Source organism: Numenius arquata, chromosome 2 (genome assembly GCF_964106895.1).
Source record: "Numenius arquata chromosome 2, bNumArq3.hap1.1, whole genome shotgun sequence".
NCBI classification, from domain to species: Eukaryota; Metazoa; Chordata; class Aves; order Charadriiformes; family Scolopacidae; genus Numenius; species Numenius arquata.
In genome coordinates, this window is record NC_133577.1 from 24,157,977 (window position 1) to 24,179,416 (window position 21,440).

General features: G+C 38.6%; 1 protein-coding gene across 1 annotated transcript in view; it reads right to left on the bottom strand.

Moving 5' to 3' along the window:
* The window catches only part of ARID4B (AT-rich interaction domain 4B), an 89,559-nt gene extending 68,313 nt beyond the window's left edge, over window positions 1-21,246 (bottom strand). The window contains exons 1-2 of the mRNA XM_074164523.1: window positions 21,004-21,246; window positions 19,729-19,790 (exon numbers count right to left, since the gene is read on the bottom strand). Of these exons, the coding sequence (XP_074020624.1) occupies window positions 19,729-19,734 (6 nt within the window). The 5' untranslated portion in view covers window positions 19,735-19,790; window positions 21,004-21,246. The remainder of the gene's footprint in view (window positions 1-19,728; window positions 19,791-21,003) is intronic.
* Window positions 21,247-21,440: the final 194 nt, after the last annotated feature.

Consider the following 21,440-nt stretch of genomic DNA (forward strand, 5'->3'; position numbering starts at 1 on the left):
TACCAACTATCAAGTCTGCAGAATGGGGCTAATGCATATCTTACTCAAAGGCAAACAGGCATTTGATGTTTCTCTAGTCCTTTGAAACCTAAGAATGGAAACCTGTATTCTTTCTGTCAATACAGCGTATCACTCTATAAAATATTTTATTCCATCAAACTCTCCAGAACTGCTGATCTCTAAAAATAATGCCAATTCCTTACAATTCCTTCTGTAAGTCTGTTCTCTTGTTCTGTATGGCTGAAAGTCCACATGAAGAAAAGATATTTTGAATGCCTGCTCCCACTGTTTATCCCCCAAATATAAAATCTTTTTTGAAATCAACCATTATCATAGCTAACAGTTTGCACTTTTTTCATAAGATTTAACTAAACAGCCAAACTATTTAGCAGTAGAGTTTAGAACCTCAAATGGTGCAACTTCATTGATTTTGTTCAGACTTCTTTTATATTTTCCAAGTGAAATCTAAACATCAAGTTTCTACATATGTACAAAAAAATAAAGGATTAACTTGAAATTAAGGAGCTTCTACATGAAGACTTCTCTTTCATCACAGGTATTTGAAAGACTTCTTTCAGATTTCGCATGTTTAGTGCAAGAACCAAAATGCATTCAATTTTGAAGAATTTTAAGTCAAAAAAAAGAAAGCAATCAGTAACGTGTTCATTACTAGAAGCTAAAATAATTTATTAAAAAGAATGTCCTTGACACCAGTTTTGCATTTGAACATAAGTTAGATTAAGTCTCTCTTGACAAACATTCTTTTTCCAACTACAAGCTGCAGATAATGTTACGGAGCATTTTTTTAAGTTATTAGGTCTCAATAACTTGCCTCTGTTTAAAAAATGTGCCACAATTCTGTCTACAGATGCTACTTATGCTATGAAAAGCTCGGGATGTTTCAAAGCACTGAAAAGAATGATATGATAATGATATGCTTGTGTTCCAAATGGATTGGAACAAAGATTATTTGATAGTTTAATCAAACAAACCAGTCCAGGCTGTTCCTAAGCAAAATAATGAAGTGACTAATATAGGACTGTGTGAAGTCTGAAAAATTAACAGTCAATGAAATTGCAAGAGAAAAAAAAAAATGACTGTTTTTAAAACAATTTGATAATTCTTTGGCAATATTTCTAGTTCCAGTCAAAGATAACTTAATGATTGTTTTCTTTTTAATAAGTTAGTTAAAAAAAATAAAAAATGATTAAAAAAATCAGTATAACAGTGAACAGAACAGGAAAATAAATACATGTGAAAGGAATTCTTTGTATTCTTTAGCAGATCTATTCTAGATAACATAAAAATGCTGTTATTTTGATTGTCAGAAAAAATAACAGTGTTTTAGATACTAAAGCTGATAGCAAGAACAGGAACAGTGAATAGAAATGAAAATCAGATCACTATCTCAGAACGTTGGGGTTTTTTTACTGAAATTGTAGCATATTAAGTTTTTGTTTATTATAATCTATTTTTAAAAATATTTTCTATTGTGTAGAACTTCAGAAGCAAATTCATACCAAGCTGAGAAACTGAACCTTGAAAAACAAAACCAAAACAAACCGTAAACCATTGCCTTTTCTGCAAATACAAAATTTCTTGTCTTGGTTTATTTCCATACGTAGTACAACACTTTCTAAACTAATTATTGGGAAGGAAAAGGGGGGAGGATTTCTTTTTATTCCTAGATTAGAACAGAAATGGAAAGCAGAAGGGATGACATACTAATTTCAAAACCTCACAGCAGAATGAGATTTCTGAAACATTGACCCAAGTCAATTCACTAACTACAGCTATTATTTTCTTAGTCTTATAATGTTTAAACATGTATTGATAAATTTATATTCTGAAATTCTAAGCATTTAAGATGTTATTTTGTATATTTGTATGAAAGCATGACTGTAGCTGATCTGTAATTTAATATAAAGGACTTTTTTAATATCACATTAAAAATATATCAGAGTAACACATTAAATTATGTGATTACTCTGGTAAAAAAATCACGTATAGCCTTCGGATTTGTTTTTCGCCACTGTTGCTAACTAGGAGAACAACAGGGAGAACACTGGGGGAGTACCAAAAGTACATCAAAGCTACATGCAACGGTCAACCAGTATGAAACAAAAAAATGTAAACACAAAGCAAAGTAAAAATACAGCATTTTTCTTATTAAGAATCAATCCCTCCTAAAGACAGATTATTTAGTAAATTAAGCAGAACACATCAAAGCTGTGCACAAATCTAAGCATTCAGGAACTAAGAACATGTGCATTGTGGTTCTAGAGACAGAATGTGTCTGTAGCAGATATCCAACTGTACACGAGAGTCTACCAAAAGCACAGTAGTAGAAAGCGGCTAACGTCATACAGCAGCACAAGAAATTTTAGACAGGAGAGGGGATTTTTAACTCTGCTGTGATCCCTCAACTGCTGCCTGGTCATTCAGTGTAAAACTGCTGGGGACAAAATGTTCAGAAAGAACTATGAAAATGAGTTCAGAAAATACCTACATAGAGACTGAAATAACTTAATATAACCAATTTATCAAAGATACAATTAGGATGGATGAGATTCCTGGGAAAAACAAACAAAAACTTAATTATACATAAAAAGTTATCAAGGTCATTCCTTGAATTGTGGAGTGAATATTCCACACACACTGCACGCAATATATTCCAGTGCTTACACAGTTTTCCATAAGATCTCATCTAAATATTCCTTGCTGCTGTTATTTCTTATCAATACTGCACATGGAGTGCTTCTGCTTTACAGCCTTCAAGAGATGCAACTCCTTAAGAGTAATCTCATCTCTAAAATAAATAAAAAAAAAAACACCACAAAAAAACCCCAAAGAAACAAGTTATTGTATAAATTTTATCTATAGGCCATAGTTTTAAGACACCCTGTATTTCTAATTGTTGTTGTTTGGAGTTTGATCTGATTACCTCACATATTTCTTCAAGCTGGTGTCTGAAAATGGACACAGGTATGGCCTAACTGATCCCGAAAGCAGCAAACAGATTATTTCACACAATTTTCAAGTAATAGTTTAACATTCCAGCATTGTGCCTTTTTGGCACAACTATGACGTTGCCTCATGTTCCATTTATTTTTTGGCTGTTTTTCCCCAAGAACTGCCCCCCAGGGGAGGAGGAAATAGCATGCAGCATGTTCCATTTTCAATAGCAGTGAACTGTTAATGCGGCACATACCATACCATGAAACTCTAGCAAGTGTGCTGACTGCTGATGGCTCCCCAGTTCAGCCTGTTAGCCGTCTTCAATCCCAGACACTAAAACCTCAGATTAAAAGGCAGCTAGTGTGAAGTCCTGGATTCTGTGCCCTGGGAATCTTGCTTTATTGAATAAAGCACCCAGCTCAGTCCTCCAGAGGATCCGGACTAATGCAAATCTGTGACATGAACCACCTTAAAGGAAATGGGATGCCTGAACGAGTCATAGGTGCTTGCGCATAAGTCCTATGCTAACCATCCAACACATCCTACCCTACTTCATAAAGTACTCCTACCTGGCTAATTCTCTTTCTGCCCAGCAGACAGAGCTTTCAGTGCCAGATACCTGCATGTTCATAATACAAAGGAGACTTATGCAGTGCCCTCGCTCATACTGAGAAGTATCACAAACACCCACAGTTTAGCCAGCTACAGTCCTTCACTGGATTTGGCCTTTAGCACCAGGCTGAAGTGCTCTTTCATTGCGTAGGAAAGAAGCAATGCTGCAAAATTGTTTAATCATGCAGTCTAGGGCATTAAAAAAGCCCATGGCTTCAGGATGAACAGATCTTATAGATTTAAAAAAAAGGATGTTAATATAATGTGAAACTACTTACTTGAAGAGATCATAAGGGATGAAATAAATATTCCATCTCTTTGAGGCTTTAAATCAACAGTTTTACTAAATACACGTTAAAGGAATGATCAAGCAAAATTCGAAGGAGTAGTTCAGACTAAGCCTAATCTGGCTATAGGTATTCACACTCAAACTCTGTATCAACGAGGAACTCACACAATTAAAACAAAATATTGTGATAAAGGCAGCTACAGAACAGGAAAGACTTCTGAAGAGTTATCTGTGCTTTTCAAGATTCTGTGAATTACCCCATGTACTAAACAGCCAATTGATCAAGAAAACCACTCTATCCTTTTCCAGCAAAAGAAATACCAGCTTTACCACTTCTGATATATGCTGATGTGTGTTTAAACTCATTCTTCCACCCCCAGGCACTTGTGCGATGTCTCAGACAGACAGGAAGTATGCACATGGTTTCATCTCTGGTTAGGGCTCAACTTACTTATCATAATACTAATTTTAAAAATACACTGTACACAATTGCGCTCAGCAACAATCTGTTCGCTTCTTTAGTTTTAAAAGCTCAACTGTTGCAGTCAGTCCCCACTTCCTCTTCAACAAATTATCTAGGCCAAAGCTGGCTGCCTTGTCCTCATATTCATTGCTCTGAAATCCTGCAATCTTGTGGCTATTACAGCTGTGGTTTTTTAGCCTCAAAGGCATCCCATTATAATGGATTAGGATTTCATAATGCATTTTTCTTAGTACTTACAAAAAACCTGGTAACATGGCTCGTAGTTAATACAGTTGCTTATTAGATTTCTGAAATGGCAATATTCATAATACTTTATCTGTTAAAAGGAGCAGATGGAATAGGCCCTTTAGTTAAATTCAGGAGGGGAAGAAGAAAAATGTGGGCTATTTAAAGAAAAAAAGAATCTGATTTTAAGTGAGAAATTACTAACATACAAAGTTTTTGCTGTATTCACAACCTAAAATATTCAACTATCGCATAAGAATCAAAATATGAATGTCTTGAGTAGACCTGTATGAGCTGACAAAATTAATAGCAAGAAGCTATCACAACAGCCCTGAACGCTACAGAACAGTCAGAAAACTTCTAAAAACTTAAGTGCTTTAAGACCTAACTGGTCCAAAAATAAGTTTATGGCTTCTTTATGCTAGAAATCTAATCAAACAGAACTGTTCTGAATGCAAGTCACATTCATTTACTTTTTTTTCCCCTTGTAACTTTGAACGATCATCAGGATGCAGTTTGAACTGTTATGCAAAGTTAGAAAATCCATCTAGTAAAAAGGGTTAAACCAATTCAGGAATGCTAGGATAAATATTCTAAGATCTGTCTACCTGCAGAAAACAACAACAGGAAAAAAAAGGCCACCATCAGAAATAAATAAAATAAAATGGGTTTAAACAATCAAAGCTGGTGCCAGACACTACCTACTGGCAACAGTAGTTCTTAATTTCTGAAACTGGAGGGCAGAGGTGATGGCTACAGGATCACCACCAAGAGTTAAAGAGATGGTGTGTGCTCTTTCAGGTTTCTTTTGTGAGTTGAATTAACAACTCACAAGTGTAAAAGGGGAAGGTCTTGGCTCTCCAAACTCAAATCTACATGACCCTGCCCATCCTCCCTTTTGCATCAGTTCTGGTACGCCTTTGATTAAAGGCTAAAGTGATTCCACTCATCAATTCAACAAATAGCTATTTGTTTCTGTTACTTTTGCTTCCACTTTAGTGAGTTGAATCATTTCACTGTAAAGTCAAACACCAGAGTTAACAAAGTAGAAGAGGAAAAAATCAATGGCTAACCTGGCGGTCTGCCTCAAACTACAATATGAAGCAGTACTCCATAATCATAGTTTAGAATCTGTAAGGCTCTTGCAAAAAAAATACAGAAATTTCAAAAACTAGAGAATATTCCTCTTCCCCACCACTTCATGTGTGTCTGTGATAGCATTTTCTAGATTTGCCTTCTCATTGCACACTCTAGATTTCTAACTTCTTTTTTTTTCAAATTCTAAAAATTAAATGCATGAAGCCCCTATCTGGATGAGGAAGATGACATTTACCATGCTACTTGATTTAAAAAAAAAAAAATTAAAAATAACTAGATAATCAAGTTAACTATCTCTTCTTCAAATGATCCTCTAAACTGAGTTTCATCCCAGAATGCAAGTCAGATCTAGGCATCTAACAAACGGCTCTCAGTCCAACATCTCTACTAAATCCCTGAAGTGGCTTTAAACTGGCTGAAAGCACTTCAGTAGTGGAGTATATGCAAGGTCAAATGCAAGTTTGTATTCAAAGTCTAATCTACTTGGATAGCACTCAAAAAAACAGTTTATGTTAAGTTTTATATCCACTGCACACTATTTGCAAACAAAGCAGGTATTAGCTTTTCCAGTGAAACATTTTTTCAGATGAAAAAATATTGATTCAACTGAGCATTCTGTATGAGTAGACTGTGTTGAGTTTTGTAGGAAACCAGCAAAGCATCATTACCACTATATTACAGAACCAACCAAAATAGGTGGATTTTTTTTTATTAATCTGTTTTTGTAAAATAAGAAGTCCAATCCTAAACTGAGAACTAATTTCAAGATGAATTTCAAAAATTTCACAATTTCCCACAAAACAGAAACTTAGCTTAATTCAGTTTATAAACGGGATGAGTCCTGTCAAAAATAACAATATGTTTGGTTTGACATTTCAGAAAGTGTGACATTTAATGACTGGACTACAGAGAACTTGTACCAAGAAATGACCCCGTGTTGAGACAACCTTTAAAAGGCCTTTGAGGAGCAGGTATCTACAGTAGAACAAGAAACCTCTCCAGAACCATACAACTAGACAAGCAAGGTTCCTCAGAACAAGTCATTGCCTTGCACAGGGAAGAATAAACCTTAACTCCATTGAGTTTAACAGCAGCAGCAGACTCTAAAACACACTGGATCCAGAAAACCTGATACATAATAGTTTAATCCATAACGACAAAGAGATCAAAATACGAGAAAACATATTCTTTTAATAGTTTCATGGTCTTGTGTAGATTTAACCAGGGGAGCCCACTGGCACCGTTTGACACACCACACGCACTCGAAGACACACTACAGTTAAAGGAATATGGCTATGCAGACTTCCTCCCTCCCTCACAGAGTCTGACGTTGCTATTAAAAATGTCAACTGAAGGAAGGCTAAATATCAGCACAAGATAATTTCAGTCAATTACATCTCTGGAATCTAGTTTCTTCTGCAAAATTCAGACTTGGTGGAAATAGAGTAATCTATATTAAATAAAAAGCATATAGCACAAAGATATCCTACCTATGGAAAAAAAGTTCTGTTCTCCCCACCAACTTGCCTTTTGCTTTTCCAAACAGGTTGCTTTCATCTCAGATTCACTAAGATCCAAAAACAAGTAACAGAACCTGAAGACACTCTTAAGAACAGCCAAAGCAGGCTCTCCTTTGCTTTCCAGTGACTTACTCTGCAGAACTGTCCTCAAATTTCTCCACTGGCTTCAGCAGATTTAGCATACACAGACCAACAGTCTTTCTTCTTTTCTAGCTCAGTGCCAGCAATAACTTTAAGATTCTCATTTCGCAAACCAGCCAAAATCAAACATTTTTCATTTGTTTTGGGTTTTGGACAATCTTTGAATTCAACTAGATGCGTACACTAATCCATAGACTTTTCCTTAGGTTTTACCATAAGCAAATCCTTATTTGGAACATTTTGGCAGATCTTCGCTCCTGGTCTAAACTACCCTTTTATTCCTAGTCAGTAACCTGCTATTCTTTAGTCTCCAGGGGGAAACATTACACAAGAGCTAACAAAACACATCTCATTTGGGTAGAACAACTAATACACTAAAAGTGCAGTATTTTGGCTTAAAAATAGTTAACTCTTATATTTGGCTTTCCTGGAATTCCCTATGCCACAATTATGCAATTGAAACAGCTAATATATCAGGAATATAAAACTGGAATTAAACTCAAAGGCAAGCTAGCCAACAAACTGAACCTTTTAAAGGACTGTAGATAATTTCTAGATACTAAAATACATACATGTTTGGGGAGGGTGCATATAAATACATGTCAACTTGACCACTATTACTTTTGCAGCATAAATTTTAGAAAGTAGATATTAGAAGTATTATTCTTTATATATATATTTATACTGGTCTCTTTGCAATGTATTTGGCATGATACATTCTATAAATATTTTTCAGTGTCCTGCAGATTATCCTTTCCTATATTTCTTCCTTTTTACAATAAGTAAATATTGATTTTTCTCTCCAAGCTTCCTATGAAAAGGATTCTTCTTCCTAATACAATTATTTAAAATTACATTAGTTAAGATACAAATAGCATACAATAACTACACACATGCAAAACATGAGTAGTACTTCAGGCTTTTTATGCATGCATCTTTACCTGCATCCTTTTATGACATTTGGAGTACAGTGTTACCATCCTTGAACTGCCTGTAAGTCCTACTACAATACAAATATATAACTAAATAATATCTTCCTGTATAAAAAAAAGATATTACAACTTTCAAAATAGTAAAAAAAATTCTTCAGCTTCTTCTCATAGTAAGAAAAAAAGGGGATGGGAAAAAAATAGGAATTTAGGGTGCCTACTTTTATATGTGCAAAAAGGGGAACATACGCATGCAAATAAATATATTGACAAAAGGACAGCTGCATTAGACAAAGTTTGAAAAAAACTTTTCAATGTACTGATTTTCCCCCGAAATTCTAGTGGGGCTATAGGTCCCTGAATAACGAACAGGCCTATCAACAACAAGTTTGCTTGTCTTAATTAGATCTTCAGATCTCCCACAGCACCTGCAAATCACTGGCTGAAAACATCTGCATTAAAGACACTCAGAAGACAGTTTTTGGAGTCAGACACAAGCAAGGTTAAAGAGAAGTATTAGCAAGACTATATGCATACTTCCACTATGCAGAAGCATCCAAGAAGCACTGAAACAGATTCAAATTGTTTAGTCCACCTACTACTTTTTTATAGTAGTCCACCACTACTATAAAATGGTTACTTAAGACTACAGAAAGCTCCCAGTCAAGAATAACAAAGGGTAGATCAGCTAAGACTGCAGCTATATAATCCACGTAACCAATTATCTGAGACTGAGGGGAAAAAGATAAAAAAAAAAAAACCCACATTACTTTGTTAAATCTACTGGTGCTTTCTTAACAGCACCTCTTGGGCCACTGTTAACATATGGTATATCTACATCCTTGCAGAATATAGATGCCTTAATTAAGCTGGACACTGGATAGCTAGGGCAGCACAGAAATTAGTACAATGAGTAATTTACCTGAAAAAACTACAGTAAGTTATAATTCACGCTGAGCTTTGTACTCTTGACAAGCAGACCACTTCCATATTGGCACAAGTATCTGCACAACATTGAGATGTAAGCTTCCCAAGAGAAGAAGCAAGTAAGCAAACCTGAAGTTAATCCAACAAAATTCACAATGCTGCTTTCCCAAATCGTAGCACAATGCAATCCATACCTCAAATCTACTTCCAGTTGAGCCAGTATTGGTGATATTAAATTTAGGGAGTCCTGCTGTGGCAGAACATTCCACTGAATAAATTTTATTTCCACTGATGTAGCCCTCTGCCAGAAAAACATAGACAATTTTTTTCACAGTGCCCTTTTCTTGCAGACGGACAGTTCCTCAAACTGTTAAGTAAATTGTAACTCCTTCCCCCATCCCACAAGTTGCAAAAAACCAACAGCTTTTCTGCATGTCCCACTCTCCACAGATTAATAGAAAGAAATGCCAGCACTATATCTTCTGAAAGAAGTCATATGTAACTCAGTACAGTTTTACATGGATTTAAAAAAAAAAGTTATGACTGAAATCTTAAGTCCATAGTTTTTACTATTTGTCCTCAAAAGCTACGGTGTTCCTTTAAGAATATTCTTCTATGAGCTAGTTTTTCAAGTTTCATAACTTGTAGGAACACAATCCATAACTTGTAGAAATCTAACAAATATAAGCACGCATACAAACTCCTCCCCCATCTGAACACATTTTCTGAGACTACTGACCAAATATTCCTGCATGGTCAGTAGCAAGGGTATTACAAGAAAATTCATAATTTCTCTTTTTTATTCCTCTCCACAACAGCATTTGCCTTCCAGAGCTCTTCTCTACCTAAATGTAAGAGATAGTATTTAAGCTTTAAGTTTGTGAAAGGTTTGGGGTAAAAAAGCTAAATATAATCAATATGGCAATTATCCAAAGAAGAGATATAAGCTTTTCCTGTTGAACTAAGTTCTACTATTTGAAAACCCTTTCAAGAACTTTCCATCAGAAAATACCCATAGCAAACCAAGAATGCAAGCATTAAAAGTAAAACAGATATTAAGAAAAGAGAAATAACCAGTTGAAGATGAATTTAAGAGGAGATTTGTCAAGTGCTGCATAATTATTAAGTTTAACATATTTTAGATGTGTGTTACACAGAAAGTAAAAGTGCCACCACAGTACTATAGGGAATAAGAACAATACACGAGCAGCCAGTAGTCAGCTAGGTTACCTTTCAAAGGTTAAGGAATTAAAGGACCTACAGTACTTGTTTCATACCTTTTATCCAATTTAACTACCCAGAATGCTTCAGTTTCTTTGGCTACTCATTGCTGCACCTGTTTCCAAAACATCTTCAGCTGGCTTAGCCTGTGACTAATGGCAGCCATTTCCAGGGAGTGGCTATTTAAGGAACGATCCTTGCTCTGATTCCACAAAACTCTTCAACATATTAAAGAACAGATATGAAAATTTTTGAAGTTGCATAGGTGATGTAAGACTCTATTCACTGCTTTCAAGTGTGCTGAAGCTATTCTGTAAAACCCATTTTTTTTCTTAAAAGTCTTTAAGCCTCTTACCCTAAAACCTTCATTTTTTTTAGCCTCTTTTCAAAAAGTAACATTTGGATTACTAAAGTGAAAGAGAAAAAAATCTATCCAAGTTTTATTTGATAGCTTTCTGCACATCAACAATTCTACTGTTACTTTCCACATTAAACCTCATTCTGTTCTGAAAAGCCCAACAAGAGGCACCCCAAGAGGCCTTCGGTACCCAAGACAACACAGCATTCTCACAATGCCTATCAATAAAATATCGTCTCCGTCAAATCAGCAGGTTACAGTATCAACTACATGTGTCAATGAAATTCTAATTAAATATATTTTTACAATCAACATTGTTTCCCTAAGCCTAAAATGACAACTGAAGAGAAATTTTGAAATACACATCTTAAAGAATAAACTTAATCTTCCAATACTACCATATGACTAATCAACCCACTGTAATATTTGCATTCACAGAAATATTGTGCATCACACCACTGCTAGAAGCAGAATACTCGGCTAAAGAGTTCACGCTGGCCCTTCTAAGATGTTGACGTGTGCCCAGATACTTGTTCCTGTACTTGGCTGGAATGTCGTTTCAGTGGGCACAAAAGCTGTAGTAAAAGAAACTGCCAGACAATAGAAAAGACGTTGCAGTTTCTTTAAGACTAAGGAGTTTTCCTGTAAACAATGGGTAGTCCCATTTGCAGATGGCATTCAAGTATTGCAGTGTAATTTTTTTCTTCCCAAGTTTAATTCTGAGAAAGCACAGTAAGGATATCATCCAGCTGCAGCAATAAGACAGCAAAGTTCTGGAACTGCATCTGGATATGTCTGGAATCAAGCATCTGAAGCATATCATCATCTTTTTTTTTTTTTTTTTTTTTTAATTTTTTTTTTTCTAAATATATTTCTATGAAGATCATAAAAGCTGATTTGCTTCCTGAGAATTCCAACTAAGTAAATACAATATACACAATTAGAGAAACTTGATCAGGCCAGCTTAAGTATCATGAGTGATTTTTATTCCACATAATAGATGCTATGTTTGATATTTATTGTTAGACCATAATTAAGATTTTATTACACCATTTCAAATGTTAAGTGCTGTTGCACAACAAGTTATTCCAGTCAGAATCAGGTAGGATTGTTCTCTATTTTAATACAAAATAAAGTAAGTATAACTTTACTGAACAACTTTACTACCACTTGAGTTGTTATCTAGACGCTACCGATGCCATGTACATTACAGTGAAAAAAGTCTGTCACAGGGGGACATGCACCTATCTCTCGATCAGTGATATACTATTATTACCCTGTCATCAAAAGACAGTTTTTCTTACTATATAGAATGTAACAAAAGCAACTAGTGCATTTTACTTGCCTCTAAAAACATTAATCACCTTACACCAGAGTAGGTATATATATAAATATACACTGTCTATTATCCAAGAAAAGTCAATGTATGAAGTAAGAGATTTATTTTAATACAGTGAAGTATGTTTAACTTATCAGTCCAAACATTTTGGCTGCCATCAGGCAAAGTAAACTGAAATCAGAATATTAGCTCAACAGCCAAAGAATTACCAACAAAGAAAAAATTAATTACTGCAGACATACATCTAATATACATACTAATGCTTTCTGCAATTTAATGTTAAATTATTCCAGGGAACACAGTTGAAACAGCAGCCTTGGCAGCCCAGTTCCAAGATGGATCAAGAATAGTAGAATATATTTGAAGTGTGACTCTGCAGGTTCCAGCCCATGCATCCAATACTGCCCATCATGAGGTAACATCATCTTTTGTACTACTTGAATTTTAGGAATGTAAAAGCTGCAGTAGTAATCTGTAAGTAAAGGAATGAATTCAAGCTTTAATGTCTTTTATATTGTCCAATACTGGAGGAAAATAGGCATGAAATCCCCATAAAGAAGACGAAAACACTGCACAGTTACTTAAAATACATTCTTTTTTGTGTCTAATGCTATCTCTTCTTTAAATCTCTCCATCTTTTGAACTTGAAATCAACGTTTATCCTATTAAAAACTAAATTTTATTCATCATCTTAAAGGCACATCATCAATTCCATTTAATCTTTTCACTCAACGCCTTCTAGAAAACATGGACTTCAAACCTATAGAAAAGTGCAGTGTTCCAGCTAGTAAGCAAGCCTAGAAAAACCTCTGGCAATTTCACATGCAGAGTGTTTACAAAATGTTTAGCCTAATGACTGCAAACTGCTAACTTGGCAGAGAGACGGAGAAGAAGGTGTGTTCAGAAGTTTAAACCAATTCAAATCAGTCCAGTGCACTTCTGCTTTCCTCTCCTTCCTTCCTCCATCCCAATGGTAGGGATCAGCCAGGTCAAGGACTAGCTGCAACTGGAGAGTTTATATATTTGATTGTTGTTGAGTTAATTTCAGTTTGATTCAGTCCACCCTGGCACCACACAAATGTACTGCAGGCACAAAAGACAACAAAATAAGCAGCTAGGAGTGGAAGAAGGAGACAAGACTGCTATTCTTCCATGACCATACAAGCTTAATTTGACAAACTACTTATGAAACCAAATCCTTTGCTGTAGGTTGTTGGGAGGACAAACCAACTGATTAAACAATGAGAAGAACAGCAAACTCGCTCTTCTGCCCAAGAGCAGTGTTATTCACCGGGTAGTCCAACCTGGGTGATCTGCCATGCGACAACAACTGATGAACACTGTCTCTAAATAGTGTACTCCTTAAGGTGGTCTGCTGAAGCCACCATCAAAGACTACATAATTTGGGAGTTCTGGATGCTTTTGGCATATTGACTACCCTCTTCGCTCCAGAAAACATACAGGCTCAAAGACAACAGCAATGGGAGCAAGTAACTCCAGATTAACTGGAGATGACTACTGCTTTTGCTCACAGTAAGAAAAATGCCTTCTCATAGTTAGGTAGTATAATGTTTCTGCTTAGCTTTTAAGAAAAATCTTCTTCATAGTGCTCCCCCACAGTTTCAGGAAACCCCAAAACAGTACTCCACATTCACTTAATTAATATACACTCACTAAGGAAGTCTCTGTAATGCAGTGGTCACACATAAAGCACGTGGGTCACCTCAGTCCTAGTTCCCTACAGGTAACTCAGCAACACCCTCCACCGCCCTGCTCTGACAGTCTCACACAGCTGCCTTTCCAGAGCTTGCTTATAAACACTTCTTGCTAAACAGGTCATGACTGCTTTATATACTGCCTTCCAAGCCAAAAAAAAAAACCAAAAAAAAAAACAAAACCCAAAACAAAACAAAAACCCAAAGCACAATAGTGCTTTATTGAATTTCTTCCCTGGTTCAAACTAATCTTTAGAAGGAAAATAGATGTCTTGTCAAGTACAGAATATCAAAGTGGCTTGCTGTCTTTCCATACTTGAATTCCTCAAAATATCCCCTTATCTCGTCACCCCATGTTAACAAAAAAAAAAAAAACCCAACCACTCAGATTTATGACTTTCCATCAAACCTTTTAAAATAATTATTAAAATACATGTTAAATCACTAAAATTTAGTTTATGCATAGGGCTAAACAATTTTCCTTAGTTCCCTATAGGCTTTTTGAAATCTTCTAGAAGTCTTTAAAAATCCATTCCACACACACACAAACAAATATCCAGTGAATGGTAGTAAGCCCAGTAACTAGAAAACACTGAAAGTGCTACATACATAGGAAAGGCAGAAAAGAAGCATTTGTTACCGAAGCACACCAGCTAAAGAACAAGCAGCTATACAAGCCCTGACTTACCAACATTTCTCAACTGTGACCTGAATCATATTTAAAGCAAAAACAGTTCAAAATCCCTGTTTATTCAGTTTTGTACGTTTCTGTAAAAACAGATGAAGTGCCTACAATGGTAAGTAGAACTGCAGAGAACCTACTATAGCATTTCACAACAGGTTAACTACTTTTAAGTAAGTACAAACTGACAAATGATCTAGCATTTGGATGTCTCTGTATCACATTAGGGTGCCAAGTAAATTTCATCTCTAAGTTTTTCTACAAAATTTGTCACATTTTTCAAATGAGTTAAACTCAAACTCCCTTTATTTTTAGTCTTCATCCTATTATAAACACATATATTTCTAAGGAAAAAGTGTGTATCTGTAGGATTTAAACAAAAATTTGAAACTAATTTGTGATAACAGTATGATTTCCACCTTCCTCGAAGTCAGCCTTTTTTTTTTTTTAGTTTACATAACCAGTGAAGCACTCAGGTTAAGTATTTGACAGTGATTGTAAAGCTTAATACTCAAAACCATTGCATTTTGTTTTGAAAGACTTCTCAACTACAACGCAGAATTTCTTTGAAAACAGACACACACAATGTGCATCACAGCATGCTTCTGCACTACATGTATACAATACTTGTTTCAGATTACAAAGTAAACTGAATAACCACCTCAAAGTGTTCTAGCGAAGATACGCATATTCATTATTCTGTCTACCAACATTTTTCTTAGACAATATCCTGATACAATAGTCATGCTGCTGTGAGTGTGTTGATCCAAAAATCCTTCACCCATTTTGAACATAATAATACAGGCAACTTAACTTTTCTGATGTTCATAGTTTATTACAACTTTAGTCTTCTCAAGTCTAATGCAGTCTTTTTTCCACTAAGTGGTCTAATTAACTTTGAGTCCTTATCAAGACACTCAACTATTGAACAGTCACATACTACAGGTGCAGATTTGAGTTCAAGACTTCCATGTTGTTTAGCCACTGTAAAATATACCAAGTTTGGCATTTCAAAAGTGCAAATAACCAATTTCAAAATAACACAGATTACTCCAACATGACTTGTAATTGCTTGGTGCAAGTAGTGTTTGCTTTCCTATCTACATAATTGTGCAAGCATGAGGAAGTCAATAACTGCCTCTGATCACTTGTTCAAACCGGAATTTAAGAAAATGATTTTTCACAATGCAAAAACAAATGACAGGGGAAACCACCTCTTAAGACTTACCTGATCTTGTACCTCCAGCATAAAAACTACTCTAATGGTACTCTTCCTCTATGATCTCCATTTCTGCTGTAATTCAAATAGTTAACCAGAAAGTGAAAGGTCACTACATTCCATGACTAGTTTCCAGCCTGCATAAGAGCAATAGGACTTTCAGCTGACTTGTTCTCAAAGTTGGAAATTAGTGACTGAAAAGTTTACTGGATATTTCACTTTTGTCCCCTGCCATACTGGCAGAGAATACGAGCAACAGGTTGATGGCCTTTAAGGGAAAGCAGTCACAGCATCAGTGTGAACCAGTGATCTCTGTGGGGAGCTAGAGACGTCACTAGGAAAGACTACTGAAACCAAAATGTAAATTCAAGATGAACGAAACTGAAACAAAACAAAAATCCACCATAAACTGTACACATGGCTACCCTTATTTGTCAGTGTGGCAGCTTTGAGTGAGCACTCAGGAACACCTAGGGCTACCAAACAGAAATATCTACAACCATCAAGTATTTCATATTATACAAACTGAAAAATATTAACATGCAAATAGCATCAAGACACTTAAACAATCATTTCAGATCACTTAATTCATACTGCATTGCTCTAGCTTCTAGGATATCCGCTATTTTTATCTCCAGTCAGCAGTGAACTTTTTAACTACTGTGGGTATATTACCCTCATTCACATATTCAAATATCGAGCACGCACCATGATATATATTAAAAATCTCAGGAGCATTTACAGTAGTTCTTAGTACAAATCATTGGTGAAACTGAGCTTGTGTTTATTTCTTTCTTTAAAAGCAGAGACTCTGCTTTCCTGGAGTTAATTTCCTGACTTTGGGGAAAAAATAAAAACAAACTATAATAATGTTTTTATATATATATTGCTACCTACTTAGTAGGTAGTAATTTGATGGCATGCAATTAGTTTTTAAATAATCAAACAGATTCTACATACTTCTGAAGCATACTTAATGCAAAAAGACCTTATGCAGAAGGTGCCTAAGTTAAACAAACAAACAAACAAGCTTCACTACAACATATCAATCACCCCAGCCATTACCTGTACAACTGTACTAACGACTATCAGAGGTCATTCAACACAGCAAAAAGCCTGATTTAGTAGAACATCACAATAACAAGCACAATTATGTGAAGACTTCAATAGTTCTTGTAAGACACATTTCAGGATTTCAAGACTGCCTTGAAGTGTTCTTTGCAGTTCATGGGAAGACTGCTTAATAGGCTAAAGTTACTAGTTTATACAAGGGACTTTATTTACTTGGATTAAGTTGGGTTATTGTGGGGACAGCAATTACGCCAACAGCTTTGGAGGTGGTAATCTCTTAGCAGGCAGCACACCTCTCTTGTCTCAGAGGGTTCCAAAATGCAAGAGCATGAGTGACTTACATCTTTCTATCAATACGACTTGGCTCCCTACCTAAATAGACCTCACTGTGTTTTATAAAGAATGATAAACATTCTATCCGTACTACAAAGATGGGAAAAATGAGTAAAACTAAATGAGTTGTTCAAGTTCACCCAAAGAGACAAAGATACCAGCAAGAAATCCAGTTCTAAAGCTCTATGCACTGGAATACACAACCCTCTGCACCTGAAAGAATGACCAAGGCATAAATTAAAACAGAGGCCTCAATCGTGCAGTCAGCAGCAAGTCTGCAGTCAGCAGACTTAAAGTAAGACTAGGCCTTAAAGCATTAAATCCTCTACATGCTAAAGTGTCCTTGGGGCATAGTCTCAATAACCTACAAAATAAATAAATGCACACAAATACACAGTCATATTTAAACAGTATCTTGATCTACTATAGTCAATGTTACCTTGTGGTGATACAAACAGAAAGCTAATATTTTTCTTAAGCACTTCCCCTTACTGCTGCTTCTTGGACTAACGTGTATCCTTCTAAACTTAGAGAACAAATTACAAACTTAAGCCAGGCAGAAAGACTGATGCACTGTATTACTCCTAAAATCTTAAAAAAAACCAGTCTTGGTTAGACTGTTGAATCCTAGAAATTTCTGTTGAGCTACGATTCTGTTAAAAGCTTCCCTGTAATAACTGAAGCTTCAATGTAATGACTTACAGATTAACCTCACTTAATATGACAGGGCACAGTAAATAAAAGTACTGGGAGTTCTCTCAAGCATATGTAAGTTTACACTACACACACACACACAAGTTGCAAAAATTGCAGACTTAAACTTAACATGAACACCCTGGCAGAATTAATCCAGACTCAAAAAATAAATAAAAATGCAATAGTTGCACAAATCTTATTGAGGAATAAGCTGGAAGCTTTTTTTTTTTTTTTTTTTTTTTTTTTTAATATGGCTCTATTAACAAGTTTCTGTGCCTGCTACTTTAAATTTAGACATTTGTTATATGTTCAATTCAGCCTAATTGGGTCTCTATCACTATTTCACAGATCACTTTGCATTCCACTTGTGATCCGACCTCCTCATCCTCCCAACTGTCTATCTACATATTTATATGGCTCTGTAACCACAGTATCTGAACCTAATCTCTATGGTAACAGTAAGATTTGTTTACATGGAAAAAGAATATTAGAAATGTATGTAAATTTAGCTGTCATTTAAATAAGTGTTTTTCCTTCTGGGGGAAAACAGCTCCCTATACTGCCTCCTATTTCTCTTGCTTCCATCTCCTGAATCCCCACCAGGCAATGAGCCACATTTGGAAAGCTCTGTATCATACTACTTCATCAGCCTGTTGTTATAGATTCATAAATAGTTTACTTTTAATAAGAAAGACGTGCAGTATTATAAATCTTACACTTGTTAAAGAAAGATCATAGGGAGAGCAATTAAAACATGATTTTTTAAAAGATACTGTTAAGTCACCAAACTAAAAAAACCACGATAAACCTTTAACAGCTATACAGAAAGACTGTTTGCTGCTCAGCAACTCAGATCAATCTAGAAATTAACACAGTCCATATCATTTACCGTTTCCAGCAGTGAATATAGTACTAAGTACACATTTTACATAATACTCATTCACAGACAGCAGGCACAACTCTGATCGTGCAACACCCCACACACAGACTTCTCTTTTTGATTCATGAATATCAAAGCGATGATGTTATCATAGGTTTGTAATAATTATTTTTTATAAGATTTACAGTATTTTGAAGTGAGATTTACTGCAACCCAGCAGGACTGGGAACTAAATTACATGGGGGTCACGGTAACATAAACGGCAGTTTGAACAAGACATCATCAGCAAAATGATAAAAAAAATAGCAAGCTCGGCTGTTAAAAACTACTTTTAGGTACACAGATCTTTGCCACATACCGATGTGATTTTTTTTTTACAAAACTTGCATAATATATTGAAAATAAATAGCCTAGAAAGATCTAAAAGAAGGAAACCAAGCAACAATGAGGTATGTGAATACTATACAGCACCAAGAAGAAAATCAGAACCTGTTTGAAAATCTTTCTGCACCTTACGGCCATCACTTCACTGCAGAGAATCTCCTACATGCACCCTCCCTGATCACATCAAGATTATTCATTCAACAAAACTCCTATTAACAAATAGAAAGTAAGTAAATCTACCGTGCAACCTCTATTCAAGTAAACACGGTTGTATAGCCAGCATATCCCCTGCAACGTTACTTTCTCAAGCAGGGTGACTGTCCCCTGCTCCTCCATGAAGCAAGCTCAGCCCAGGCAGCCATGTCCTTATTCTCCTACAAACAATGTTTCTGAAGGAGAACAACCCCCGCTCAGCGAACTTACAGTTTCCCTCAGCATAACGCGGCGGAGCAAAGTCTGCCCCGTCGCCAGCAAGCGAGCTAAGGCACCGAAACACAGCAGTGAGGGCGAAGCAGCCCGCAGTCTGGATCTGCACCAGCACCGAGCCCCGCACCGGGGTCGGGACAGATGGACTGACAGATAGGACAGCATTTCTTCATGCAACCCTCCCTTCTTTCCCCTCCCAGCCGCACAAGCGAGTGTTTTACCTTCATGATGAGCTCAGGCTGCGGTAAAAGCCTCGATAGGGGCTGAGCGGCCGAGGCTGGACCTGGAATTTAAAACAAAGCGCTAAGGCACCGCACCAGCCGCTCGCACCGGGCGGGGGGAGGGGAGGCAGGGATCGGGGTGGGGGCGCCGGGCTCCTCACGAAACTCCCCTTTTCCTTCCCCGGATCCCCCCTTTCTCCCCAGTTAACCCCCTCCCCTCTTTCCTCGGCCACTGCTTCCCCTCCAGCTCCCACGCACCGCGGCTTCCCCTACACTCGCTGCTATTGACGCCATTTCTGTCAGAGGAGGAGAAACTTGCCACAACAACAACCCACCCTCAGCCTCTCCGGCTGCCGCGAGGGGGGGGACCGGCTTCTCCGGCCGCCTCCCCGGGGCGCAGCGCCCCCTCCCCAGGCACCAAGCGGCTGGAGAGGACCCGCGGGGGTCCCAGCCCTCGGGACACCCCCCCGTCCCCACTTTACCGCGGGGAGCCGGAGAGAGGAAAGGAGGAGAGAGCAAGGGAGGCTCTTCCTCCATTGTACGAGGAAGAGCGCCCGTGTGCGCGGCAGGGGAGCGGGGTGTCGGTAGCAAACCCCCCCCCCCCCCGCCACACACACACACACACACACACACACGCTTTTGTAGGGGCTGCGGCTCCGGATCGCGGCGGCTCCTCCTCCTCCTCCTCGCCCCCCCTCAAATAAAGGAAAGCGCTGACTCCGCGGCAGGAGTTTCAGCAGCAACAGCCGCAACTCCCCGGCTGGGCGCAGCGGGTCCGGGCGGGGGGAGGGAGGGAGGGCGGGCAGGAGGGAGGCGGCGAAGGGGAAGAAAAGGAAGAAGAAGAAAAGAGGCAGCGGGGATGGGGAGAGAGAGAGGGAGGGAGGGAAGGGGGGGGGGGCGGGGAGAAAGGGGCCCGACCTGCTCGGCGGGGACACGGAGCGTGTGTGTGTGTGTGGAGGAGGGGGCTCCGTCCCCTTCCCGGCGGAGGGGGCTGGAGAAGCCGCCAGTCCCTCCTGCACGCAGGCGGCACCCGATCCCCCTCCCTCCCCGCCCCGCCGCTGGGTGTTTGGGGGGGGGGGGGGGGGAAGAGAAGGAGGATCGGCGAGTCCCGCCGCAGTCTCGCTGCGAGGAGAAAAACAACCGCCCCCCTCCCCCCCGCACGCACTCCCCGCCGCCGCCGCCCGGCCCCGCGCCCCCTCCCGGGGGCCCCGCGCCGCCTCCCCACCCGCCGGCGACGGGGCCGGGGGGCTCCTTTCTCCGCCTCGGTGCCGTTACCTTTGTTCCGCGGCGCCCGCCCGCTACTCCCCCGACCCGAGGCGGGGGGGGAGAGGAAGGGAACGGGGCGAAGCCTCCCCTCAGCTCCGGGCCCCCTTCGGCCGGCCTCAGCCCCCGTTCAACGCTCCGGCAACGGCTCTACTCGTGGCGGCTCCGCGCGGCGGGGCCGATCCGTCCAGCGCGGCCCCGGCAGTGGCGGCGGCGGCGGCGACTGCTCGGCTCGGAACCTCTCGGTCCCCCTCCCCCTCCCACACCGACTGACTGACTGACTGACGGACGGGCCGGGGCACGCCCCTCTCCCCGCCTCCTCCATTGGGCCCCGGTCTGCAGAGCCCGCCCTTTCCTCATCCCCATTGGCCACCGCATCGGAAATACTGACATCATTTTTCTCCACTTCTATGGAAACTGAGGCTCGGCGCCCAGAGTGCTCATGGGTG